We start from the raw sequence: 13,388 nt of genomic DNA on the forward strand, positions 1-13,388 counted from the left end.
TGTATAATTTTATTTATTATAATACACATGCGTATAATACACAGGATATCGATGCTATTTATAATGCACTTTTCGTTATTGTTTAGGAGAAAGCACGGTTATCGCAGGAACTGGAAGTAGAATGCAGTAAAAGGGCGACGTTAGATGCCGAAGTTACGAAATTACGTTCTCTTGTTGAAACTAGTGAAGCGAGTTTAGCATATGAGAAAGGTCTTGTCACTCAGCTTCAACAGGAAATGTCCCAACTTAAGGTATTTTTGTTTTTAGGGTTATTTAATTTTCTTCTCATATATAACAAATATTTAAAATTATATGAGAAAATAATAATGTGAATAAATTAAATGAAAAATAAAATTTTTTTATCATTTCTAGAACGAAATTTGCGGCGGCTGTAGCAGCTCAGAACAGTCTATGCTGAACGGCCCACCTACATCAGATTCTCTTCAATCCAAGGTTGGTATCTATTAGTAAAAGTTTGACTGCTATTTATATGGTGCCTTCCTTATCAGAAATACTATATATATAGCTTTTATAACATTATAATAAGAAAAAATTCATTTTCTACAACAATAATATAAAGTATATTTTACTATGCTGCAAAATGCTGATATGATATTTACTAATCACAAAAAACCTAATGCCGATTGCCAATTACTAATAAACAGCCGCCTGATTATGATTGTTCTGCAGTATGCAAGTGTTATTGCAAAATTGATAAAATTCTTATAACATAAATGCATGATAAATTGTACTTTAATATGTATGTATTTTTACTCTTGATATGACTTGAAACTGTATAATATAAATAACATTTTGAAAACGTTTTCAATTTTTTAAAAACAATTTTTCATTCTATCTTATAGATTTTATATTAATTGGAAGGGAATGAGAAGCTCAAACCTTAAGATCTTATTCTTGCAATTTCTATGCAAAACTTTTATTTTATCAATTTTTCAGTAACATTATATATCATTATACATCATCATAAAAAAGAAAGGAATATCTTTCCCTATGCTAAATAAATGTGTACACATATATAAAATATGTGTATGAAATAAAGATAAAAGATCATTGTATCTTGTAAAATCGTAATTAATAATGCTTTAAAATCACATATATATTTATATTGATTGCAAATGTGAAATGCCATATTAGTGATTGTCTAGAATTTTGTCTAAAATACATAATTTTGTAATAGAGTCATATATTCCAGATGTTCAGATATAGATTTGTTTAGAAAGTGTTATTTCAGATATCATACATTTAAACTTGCTAGAAAAGTTTTGATTTAATTGTCATTGATTATATATTCTAAGTCATAATTTTATATTATATATTTGGAACTATCTGGTCAACACAGTGATTAATTTGCTTGAGTCCTAAAATATATTAGGCAGAAATAAATATTATTTACATAATAAGAAAGACGAGTTTTTTTTTTTATTCATTTTATAAGTATTTATAGGTATATTTTAATTGTGCGTATCTCTATTAGCAATTTGATTACTGTGTGTCAATTACAAGATTACTGATAATCTATGTATGGAACGGCAATTTTGCAAATTTTCATCAACGTGTTGTATTCGTTCTCATTACATTTGCGAGTTGATAATTGCGATTTGGTAAATTGCCGTTTCCTTTAAATAGTTTGATAATATAATGGAATAATCTGGAATACAGCCTCCTCTAGACTCTGAAGCTCTGATAGCTGTATTAGAAAATACTCTGCTCAAGAATACAGAGTTTGCAAACTGTTCCATAACCAAGCCTGTCAATTTGGTCAGTCAATCTGAACAAGAAATTGAGAACAGCCCCCTTACTACAAAATACTCCTCCAAATCTTGTCATATGACAGATCACACACAGTCTAATTGGAATCCATTGATTGGCCAGCAACATAAAAAGCACAAGAAAAAGAGGAAGGTAAACTTATAAATCTGAGACAGAGAAGAAGTGTTACTGGCTCGATTACTGTAATAGGTGCACTTCAGTTGATTATTGAAATGTGAAATACATTTATTAGGGCTCGATATTACAAAGAATATTATCAAGTTTCTTCATATGAAGCATATGCATTTTTATATTTTGCAACATTTTTCTTAATATTATGAAAATCATATGCTTTTTATTTCAGCATTTACTGAATTTTTTTACAATAAATCTTCAATTTTTAAAAAGATAGAAAAAAGAAAAGTTTATATATTTTTTGTATTGTGTATCTCAAACTTAGTTTACATGCTATATATATATAGCATTATACAAGAATGTAAACTAAGTTTGAGATACACAATACAAAAAATATATAAACTTTTCTTTTTTCTATCTTTTTAAAAATTGAAGATTTATTGTAAAGTTCATATATATATATACATATGGTATATCTATCTTTTTATATGATACACATTTAAATAAGAAGAGATGTGATAAGAATATAGAAAACTTAATTATAAGCAATAATAAGTGAAAATGTAAGGAATTTTGAAGAATATTTACTTTGTCATGTATGTGATCATACTTTAAAATACATATATATTATATATATTTATCTTTTGATAGATATTCTTTGTGATAATACTGAGTCCTTCGTATTATTTTCATTTCTTTGCTATTATTAAAGTAATATTCTTTTGGTAGCTTATATCTTAAAGTAATATTTTTTATGGTAGATTGATTTTGTATAGTCCAACATTTTTATTTTATTATTGTGGTTATTAGCAAGAAAGAGCAAAACATATATTTCAAGTAGCATGTGATTTGAAAAGTAATTGTGAAATAATGTAGATAAAAATTTGATTTTGTAAACTTTATTGTTTATCTTGCTTTTTATTATAAAAAATAATAGTACATTAATGTCGTTTGTACAAAATGTACTAGACTTAAATTCCCGCCAAAATATTTTTATGCCAAAATATTTTTCTTTGTTATGTTATCTCCAGAAACAGATAGTGTTTATCTTTTGTAATCCACTAGATACAATCGCGCAATTGATTAAATAATGATAAACTCGAAAAACGAAATAATGATAAACTTTTTTATGCAAAATGCATAAAAAATAACAAGATAGATATTATATTATAAACAATATTTCTATATATCTCTCTAAAAATGACATATATATATATATATATAGGGTGGCCCATTTTAATCCATCCAGTCGAATATCTCGAAAACCAAGCCCGGGAGAGAAAAATGTTTCAGACAAAAGTTGGTTGGTTTCGAGGGGGCCATAAGATGGTACCATTGGTTTGATCTTGAAGAGTCATTTGAAGGTCACGTGAAGGTCACCTCAATTTTTTTAAATGGCACCCCCTATTTTTTATTACATATTCTTGTAGCTGACCTCGAGAGCTTTCCAAAACACTATAATTAAGTACCTTTTCGTGAAGTACTTTTTGAGTTATGGGGCTTGAAATAATTTCTTAATTTTACATAAACCGTAAAATATCTTGTAAAATATTCATTTTTCGATTATCTTACCTTAATACTTTTACGTACAAAATAATGAGAGGAATCAATTGGTGTAAAGAAAACACATAGTTGTTTTGAAGAAAAAATATGTAATTTGCAATTAACAATTCCATATTTTCTCTTAAAAACAACTATGTTTTTTCTTTACACCAATTGATTCCTCTCACTATTTTGTACATAAAAGTATTAAGGTAAGATATTCGAAAAATGAATATTTTATTAGATATTTTACGGTTTATGTAAAATTAAGAAATTATTTCAAGCCTCATAACTTAAAAAGTACTTAACGAAAAGGTACTTAATTATAGTGTTTTGGAAAGCTCTCGAGATAAGCTACAAAAATGTGCAAAAATATATAGGGTGTTCCATTTAAAAAAATTGAAGTGACCTTCACGTGACCTTCAAATGACTCTTCAAGGTCAAACCAATGGTACCATCTTATGGCTCCCTCGAAACCAAACAACTTTTGTCTGAAACATTTTTCTCTCCCGGGCTTGGTTTTCGAGATATTCGACTGGATGGATTAAAATGGGCCACCCTGTATATGTATGTATGTATGTATGTATGTATGTATATGTATAATGATACACACACACATACATACATTAGACAATGTTGAAACAAATGTTTAGGAACGTTTGATATTTTCCGTGTTTTAAGCGATGGAAGAATTTGATTTTTAATTAAAATATATTATAATGTAACACTGTAAGCATATGAAATTATTTTTTAGCCAGAATATGGGGGCTATTCTTTTCCTAAGTCTGATAGTATAAAAATTGGAATTCGTTTAACAGTAATCTTTGTCCCAGTGTTTGTTTAATATAAAAAATTGATTAATATTTGTATATATACAATATTGTTGATACACTTAACAATCACAGATTACCGTACAATTGTTACGATTCATAAAAAGATAGTCTTGTTGTTCAAATACTTGCTCTGTGATCAATAACAATTTAACTGTTTTGATTGTTTCGACAGTCCACTAAGAAAACCATGGCAAAACGGCGCAGATTCGCAGGTATGCAAATCTAAAGACGAGATATTGAGATGTTTTCTCCTAGCCTTTCAAAAGATTTTAATAGTAGATTATTGCTAGAACAATTCATGTCAGGTTTTATCATAATTTATTTTACAAATTTAGTTTCTCATCTCACATATATTCTGTTGTGGCATTAAATTGTTATATTCGTATTCATAAACGCATATATTTTCAATTTTTATATTTGTATATTATTGTTTTATCTTTTTTTATATAAAATTTAAATTTTAAATATAACGAAAAATATTTCTAGTAGTTTTTGAGATAAATTAATGTTCTACGAAATGTCATAATTTTCTGAATTCCAATTTTTCTCATACACAAATAAAACTTAGTGATTATACTATTACAACTTAATAAATCATAAAAATTCTGAAAATGTATATATAAAAAATGTATATTAAAAAATATCCTTTTATTGGTATACTTTTTATTGAATAATAATGAAAGCTAGAAAATCTTTTAATATGTCACACAATAAACATATAAACCATATTAATAGTACTGTTAATTTATATTTATTATTTGGTATATATATATATATATATATATATATATTTTTTTTTTTGTATGAGCTTTTTTGGTACTCTGTGTTCGTGAGATATGATCTTATATAACTTATCTCTAATAAGTTATGAAATAAATTTTTTTATTTATTTTTTACATTTTTTGTATTTCTATTTATATTTATGATGCAAATACAGTATCTTATATTTTCAATTGTACATAATTATTTAAAATTCTATAAAATATATTAATTATATTTAATATGCTTATGATCTTTTTATGCTATGTGTTTTCATTTATATTTATATATTTCATAAACAAGTTTTACAATGACTATTGTTGGCTTTATATTTTATTTTGTGATTATATTATTATATGAATATCTTTTTGCATCTTGCGTATCTTAGCACACAATATGGCTAGAAAAATAATTTCTATTCCCATCTTTAATTCCTGCCGATTACGAAACTGGCTGTTAAATCCACATATAATTCATGATATATCATAATTTTTAAATCAGGAAAATAGTTGATACATTTTATTTTTATAAAATACATAATATATAAAGTTACATCGTGATCAATAAATTAAGAAATATGTTAAAAAAGAAATCACACAAAAACATATAACATGTTCAGAATTGTACATTGTTGCGTCATTTTTATCAGCACAAACACTGGGGTAAAGGGTACACTGCGCGAAAAAGAGAAAAGAGCGGCGTGTTTACTAATCATTGTAACAATCAATAATTATTTTTCATAGTGATATTTATCATATTTTGATTTTATATATCGCTTTTTATTTTATATCGCTTTTTTTTATTTTTATTCTTTTTTTTCTTTTTTTACTAATTTTATATGAATTTAAAGTACTAACAAGATAAGATAATAACTTTAAAAATTATAAATGTGTTTATCTTTCTCAAGTTATACGCTTTATATATATATATATATATATATATATATATATATATATATATATATATACACATTTTTTTTTTAATTGAAATAATTTTCGTTGTCTAGTATTAACGTATCGCATGAAAAGTAAAAAAGCGATAAAGATTAGAATTTTTGTAGAAAGCCGCGTATGTGTATTGTTATTATTGTTAGTAACTTTTTGCAAAAATTTCTATCGCTTTATCGCTATTTTTATGTGTAATTTTTAGTGTAAAACCTCGAATACAATCGAATATAAAATAACATATACATATATAGACTAAGTATTCTAGTAATTTTAGTTTTTGAATAATTTTCTTGTTGCTTTTTTATTATTATTGATTTATTTATTTAGTATGTGTGTTAATGTATATCGTATATAATTTTCTATTATTTATCTATTTAATATTTTATTACAGATATTGCATGCATGTTTTTCCCAAGTTGCTTTTTGCCGTAAAATAAGATTTTTTAAATATGTATGCCTTGTATAATTGATGTAGCGCAATTTAAAAGCATGTAGATTTTATTAGCTTTTATTAGCTTTATATTAGTTCTAGATATGAAGATGACACAAGGAGTCTGTTTATTAATAAGAAATATTTAATAAATCGGTGTAATATATTTCTTATTAATAATCAATGTTGTTATGCGTAATCTTTCACAGATTTTCATTTGTTCTTCCTCTGATTTCTTCATCAAATAGATATTTAAATTTTATATGATTTAATTGATATGCAATATTTTTATTTGGTTATTGATTTATTATTTGCATAATATTTATCAATTTTATACGACGGAAGAACAAGTACAGAATATTATTTTATATACATTAATGCATTATCAATTTTACACAGTTAAAAGATACACTTTATTCATTCTATTAATGTACTCTTTCAGGGTGGTTCAGGAAAAAAATAACTTCGAAAAATAAACTGCGCTAGTGCAGTGCGAGTACTGACGGTTAAAAAGATGGGATGCAGCACTGCTATATAGGTATAAATAGCATACTTTGCTACTCAGAAGACTAAATATGAAGTGAAAATATTACGGATAATGTTTATTGTAAAAAATACAAAATATCATATTTTATTATGTGGAGAAAACTATAGATAATTAAACTCGTAGTGATTATAAATGGAAAATCTTGAGATACTGGCGCATGTGATGGTTATATAATTTATAGTTATAAATAGCTATACAATAATACACACAAATGTAAAGATTGTCAAAATTGTGCGTTACGAATTGCCGATATTAATTGTTTATAGAGAGAGAGAGAGAGAGAGAGAGATTCTATAAACTGTAACAACTAATAAATTTTAATTCTGTTATGCGAGAAGCATAAGAACATAACATTCATAGAATGTTTTTACAATTTGAGAAAAATTGTATAAAATTGATTAATTAATATAATTCCATGACTTCATACTGCATATTATGATATTGATTTTGATATTATTTCTGAGTCACGTACTCTGATTAGTCTTTGACGAATTTTTTTTCTTCTTTTATTATTAGACGTATATATGGACCAGAAATAATACAGATATATATACATATATATATATATATACAAATGTATATATATATACACATATATATGCATAATATCATATAAAATATATACGGCATTTTGTTTTCGATAGCGAACACAATACATCAGATTTATAAAACAATCTTCATGTTGTTAATTCCATTGTATACTTACAAGTTCAAATTTATTAATCGATTCACGTGCAATAATGTAAGGAGTTTGCGTGAACGAGGCGATTCTATATATACAAAAATTAACGGAAATTATAATTGCGCCCAATGATTGTACTAAACTAGGCATACACAAGATGGATTTTCGTATAATTCACATAAACATTTAGTATAACATTTAACATATTTTAAAACAAATAATTCTATTATGGACATTTACGAAAATGATCTGTATCGTTATTTATATTCATATTTAATTACGTTCTGTTTATTATAAATCAGTCAAACTATTTTATATTGTTGCAAAATAGTAATATTAGATCTCCTGGAAAACAATTTTTTTTAAACAATTACTTGCATGAATGTTTAAAAATATTGTATTAGACATTAATATTGTGTACACTTAAAGAGTTCTTTGTTCATCTGTATAATCGAATGGTCGCATAAAGAAATAGAATTTACCGTACTGATTTTTGTAAGAGAGGCATGTATGTTTAGTACACCGCGTACTTATTTACCGTTTTGTATCTAGAAGGCATATTCATAGTTAATAAAAGTTTACTGTTTTACTTGTTGCTGTATGCTATTATAACAAATCTTGAAGATATCACTTATTTAAAAGAAATCAATCTATGATCGGCTTGCAAAATAAAACAAGAAAAATGCTATACACAAAAGTTACATATATGCACTATTTTTTGATGACTTAATCGCTATCCGAATTGAGAGGCATTTGTCATAGTGTGGCATAAACTTTTGTATGCTTAAGTACAGTACCGATAAACAGATACAATGTCCGAGTTGAGTGATCGAGCTCCATTAGACTGTTCCAGAAATTCTGATAAGGGTTTTTTGACTACTCATAATTTGGATCTTGTATCGAATGACTTTCATCTGTTCACACGCATGGAAGTATGAATAGGAACGCTACGATTCAAGAGCAACGAGAAGTTGATGAGCAATGCTAAGAGTTGACTGGGATTCCAGTTTCGTGGCACTTTCATGAGGACATACAAAAGTTTGTGCCACACTATAACAAATACTTTCACTAGATTTAACTGGTGATTGTCAAAAAATAGTGTTGTATTTATGTAAGTAATCTTTCTGTAAAACAAAATGTTTTTCCTATTTCATTTTGCAAACCTATCAGAGACTGATTTCTGAATATCCCTCGTATTAATACATAATGCTTAATACACTTTTCTAAATAAATATTTATTAATATAGTCATATTGATATATATATACATACATACATATCATAATTAAAATATACATTTTCAATAGACTAATTTTAAACAATTTTATATATTTAAAAATTATTTCAGATCAAATAAGATCTTCAACTAGACATCTTCGTTTTTTTCGCGTTCTTTTCTCAAAACTTACACATTAATAAATTATTTTAAACTATAACGTTTTTTAATAACGTAAGACGCTCTAGCTACTAAGTATTACATATAATATTGCTTTTTACGCAATATTATATATAATATTTAACAAATTTGCTTTTAGCCGATATTTGTATATCGATTTTTATTGCTTTGTTTTTGTTTTGTTTGTAACGAACAATTGGAGCCATTGGATTCAACTATGTGTGCGATGCTTTGCTATAGAGTGAATTCATTAGACAATGCACTATTATTATGGCTATCCAACCATTCGTTAAAAGATGGGTATTATTAAAAGTTGCTCGAAAGTGTTATATATGTACATATATACTTACAGCTCTAATACATGAAAGAAAGTTATAACACTTCTCTTGTAAGTCTTACATAATAAAATAAGAAAAGAAGTTAAAAAAATTATATAAAAAAATTTGTGAAAAGTGCAACATATATTGTTTATACTTATTCTATTCAAAAGTAAAAATACAAATATGCAAAGCATAAGAAATAACACAATTGTTTTTTCAGCAATAATAGTTTAAACTATATTTTAATATCACAAATCAGTTTTCCTTGTTTAACAATTCACTTCTTTTTTTTAATTCAACATTGTTTGCAGAAATCCGAGAATATAACTACCTAAATCTTCATCTTGATTAGTCCACGAAACATAAACACTCTTTTGATCATCATCATCTCCTTCTACTTTCACCAAAACAGACTCAACTGATATAGAGCCGTCTGTCAATTGGACTGTCCATCCTGATAATCTCTCTTTTAGCGGTTGCAACAATTTTAAGGTAGTGGCATGCGCTGGACCAGGATCTCTTACTTGTACAGTAGATGTGAATCTCACCACATGTTTAGTAATACCTGCAGCCTTTGCAACCTAACAAAGTACAGAAGCAATTAACAAATACATGAAAATTAAAGTAAAGATCGCAACGATAGAAATCAAATTGAAAATAATATAAAAGTCAATGTTCAAAACAGCATATGATTGTATATTAGAAAATGTGTTAAAATGCAATTTACATTGAATACAAAAAGTAAACCATACGTTTTGATCTGGTGCTTTGAGATTCTCCAAAAATAGATATTGGAATACTTTAGATAAATAAAATAATAATTGTTTTATATTTTATATATATCAAATTGAATATAAAACAATTATTATTTTATAAGTAAAAGAAAATATTTATCATTTATCAGATTACCTCATCCGCGTCTACGAGACAAACACCATCTTCTCTCAACATTAAAACACTGTGAAGCAATCTCCGCCTCTTCGGATCTGGCGGTAAAGCCGAATATCTTTTCGCTTCGGCCTTCAACAATGCTAAAGAAGCATCCACGGGAACCTTGGAGGTAGTTGTAATGACGCAAGTTTCGCCATTCGCAGGATTATAACAGCTGACACCGAATTCCTGTTTAATCTTCTCCTTCAAGTATTCCATCTTGGCGAATTCCCCATGTACCAGCATAACGTTTTTTGGTTCGCAATACTGTATCAGTTGCATTATCCCCTTCGCATCGGCGTGAGCGGAGAAGGACATGTATTCTACGGCCATCTTTACCTCCACGATCTGTCGATTCTCAAACTCTATTCTGCGCGTGCCGTTCAAGACCTTATGGCCCACGGTGCCTTGCACGCAGAAACCGGGCATGATAACCATATTGGCCTCGTTAGGCGCCCATTTCTTAAATATCTGTAGAGATAGACCGGCGTGTAACATTCCCGGCGTGGCAAACACCACCATCGCACCTGGATTATCGATATACGCTTTATCGAACGGTTTTATATGCTTAAATTCAAACATATTTCGTTGTACAAACGTTTTCTTTATTTTCTGATTAGTCCAGGTGATAAACATTTTATAATAATTATTAGCCTTCTCGGTCAAACCGAGTGCAAAGTAAACGGGCACTTTTAAATTCATTCTCTCCCAATATGTTTCCAAAAGTATACATAATTCTTGGGCGCGACCGAGAGCGAATACAGGGATCAGCACTTTACCGCCTTTGTCGATGCACTCGTGAACCTAAAATATACGCATCAAAATCATATAAGAGAGCTGATCAGCTAAATCATCATTGCATAATAAACCAAAAACAAAACGTACTTTTTTAAGAAAATCTCTTTCCCTGCATCTTTTAGAATCCCTAATCGTAGTTGCATACGTCGATTCTGATATCAATAAATCTGGTCTACATTTATCTATCCATGCGGCACCCAAATGTCGATCTGGCGTCATATTATAGTCTCCCGTGTAAACGATAGATTGCGAGCCCACGCGAATCCAAAACATAGCTGCTCCGAGCACGTGTCCAGCATAGTATGCCTTTATTTCCAATTCCGGATCGACCATTACAGACTGATGAAGCGTAACAGCGACGACTTTCTTCATGCAATCTTTTATCATTTGCGATGTGAAAAAATTGCTTTCACCTTTACGTTCGACCGCAACCTTTCTCATATCTTCCAGCAAGATTGGCGCGATAGCCTTAGTCGGATGTGTCATGTAAATTGGTCCAGTATAGCCTACCTGTGGAGAGTAGACATAAATATTCAAGAGAACATAAAATAAAAGAAATTTGCTTACAAGAGCTTTTGTATTTATATGATTACCATCTCCGTGAAATATGGGAGGGCGCCGCAATGATCCAAGTGAAAATGAGAGATAATGACACAATCAATGTAATTGGTAGCAGGTCCTTCCGCAACTATGTAAGAAAAATCAGGGAAGCGTCTTTCATCGTTGAATCCCATGTGCATTCCACAATCTAACATAATGTTTTTACCACCCATTGAAACAAGAATACAGCTACGCCCGACATCTTGTCCGGCACCGAGTGGTGTAATTTTTATATCTGGCATTTTTCTGTAAAAAACAATTACAAATTTAATAACGTATTTACTTACATATGAAAAATTGGATTATCAAGCACCATGGAGAGAAAATTAATGAGATTTATATTAAATAAATACATCATATATCAATATCAATATATTTATCATACATAAAAAAAATTTGCTACAAATATAAATAAATGCATCCTTTGTATTTTAGAAACTAGAAAAATAACTTAAAATAAATACATATTAAATTAACACAAAACAAACGTATTGACATTATTATATTATTTAGAGATATGAATAGTTGATAAATTTAGATTAATAATTTTTATTATTCTTTAAATTACAATCATTGTTGTAAAATATAAGTAAAAAGATTAGGTTATAGAGTTTATTATAAATGAGAGAATGCACTGGTTGGTAAACATAAATAAAATGCACATAGATAATAGTATAAAATTAATGAACGATAATTAGAGATTAATATAAATATATATTAAAAATTTCTTACACGTTTTTTTCAAAAATTGTTATACAAAATCTTGTAAACAAATATCTTCTTTTCTTTATATACAATATAATGAAGCGTAGTACATGCTTATTAATCACTGAACTTTATAAAGCCCTTTGCACAATGCTAGGCAACAGGCAATAAGAACAGAAATAGTATCTATTCTCTGCTCCTATTGGCGAATATTTTCTGTTCCGCGTATTTATTGGTGAATAGTTTCTATTCCTTATTTCTATTGCCTGTTGCCTAGCATTGTGCAAGGGGCTTAAGCAATTCTAAAACTGATTAAAACTTGAAAAAGTTAATCGAGAGAGAAATCTCTAAGCATTATTTCTCTCTCTCAAAATAGAATTACAGCAAAAACAATTTTCTTTTTCCATTCTACTCCAATCCGGGAATACACTATTGGTGTTTTCAAATGATCGAGTTTAACTCGACCCGGGGTACTTTACTAGACGTCATTGACCAATCAGAGCCATTCTTCTGAAGAATATATGGTTACATGGCTGTGATTGGTCAATGACGTCTAGTAAACTACCCCGGGTCGGATCAAACCCGACCATTTGAAAACGCCATGACAGTGATATGGCTCTAACGTTGATGTGTATTGATGTGTTTTGAGGTTTTACTTAACGTGTATAAAATGAGTTATACGGCAGAAGAATATACAGATATGATCATCTGTTACGGGATGGCCGGAGAAAATACTCGTGCAGCAGTGCGTTTGTACGCAAAACGATTTCCCAATCGTGAGCGACATCCGGCAACCGACACCTTAATGAGGTGTATGCAACGAGCGAGAGAAACAGGACTTCTCTTGACGCAACAACGACATCCTAATGCTATGTTACAACGTGACGTGCGTATCGACGAAAAGGTTTTGCGAGCGCTTGAAAAAAAACCAAGGAATATATGCCATATAGCTCGTACACTCGGTATAGCGCGATCCACGATATATCGCATTTTAG

The 13,388-nt window shown here is 28.5% G+C and overlaps 2 protein-coding genes across 9 annotated transcripts in view; one reads left to right on the forward strand and one right to left on the reverse strand.

Annotated features, from left to right (window-relative positions):
- LOC145972140 (uncharacterized) overlaps positions 1 to 8,234 on the forward strand; it is a 19,159-nt gene extending 10,925 nt beyond the window's left edge. For 6 of the 8 annotated variants that reach the window (XM_083100447.1, XM_083100450.1, XM_083100448.1 and 3 more), the window contains 4 exons: positions 87 to 251; positions 373 to 453; positions 1,681 to 1,923; positions 6,859 to 8,234. In XM_083100447.1, the coding sequence (XP_082956573.1) occupies positions 87 to 251; positions 373 to 453; positions 1,681 to 1,923; positions 6,859 to 6,879 (510 nt within the window). In that variant the 3' untranslated portion in view covers positions 6,880 to 8,234. Of the gene's footprint in view, positions 1 to 86; positions 252 to 372; positions 454 to 1,680; positions 1,981 to 6,858 lie in introns of all 8 variants that reach the window. The other 2 variants (XM_083100446.1, XM_083100452.1) reach the window with 2 other exon arrangements.
- On the reverse strand, positions 8,206 to 12,703 carry Ints11 (integrator complex subunit 11). Its single transcript, XM_083100456.1, has 5 exons — positions 12,423 to 12,703; positions 11,682 to 11,934; positions 11,176 to 11,598; positions 10,270 to 11,094; positions 8,206 to 9,941 (listed from the first exon to the last, which is right to left on the reverse strand). Exons 2-5 carry the CDS (start codon positions 11,928 to 11,930, stop codon positions 9,651 to 9,653), a joined length of 1,788 nt encoding a protein of 595 aa, XP_082956582.1. The 5' UTR covers positions 11,931 to 11,934; positions 12,423 to 12,703; the 3' UTR covers positions 8,206 to 9,650.
- Between the last annotated feature and the right edge of the window lie 685 nt (positions 12,704 to 13,388).

This window comes from Camponotus vicinus, unplaced genomic scaffold (assembly GCF_025532165.1).
Source record: "Camponotus vicinus isolate PSW18456_S1 unplaced genomic scaffold, iyCamVici1.0 SCAF_5, whole genome shotgun sequence".
NCBI lineage: Eukaryota > Metazoa > Arthropoda > Insecta > Hymenoptera > Formicidae > Camponotus > Camponotus vicinus.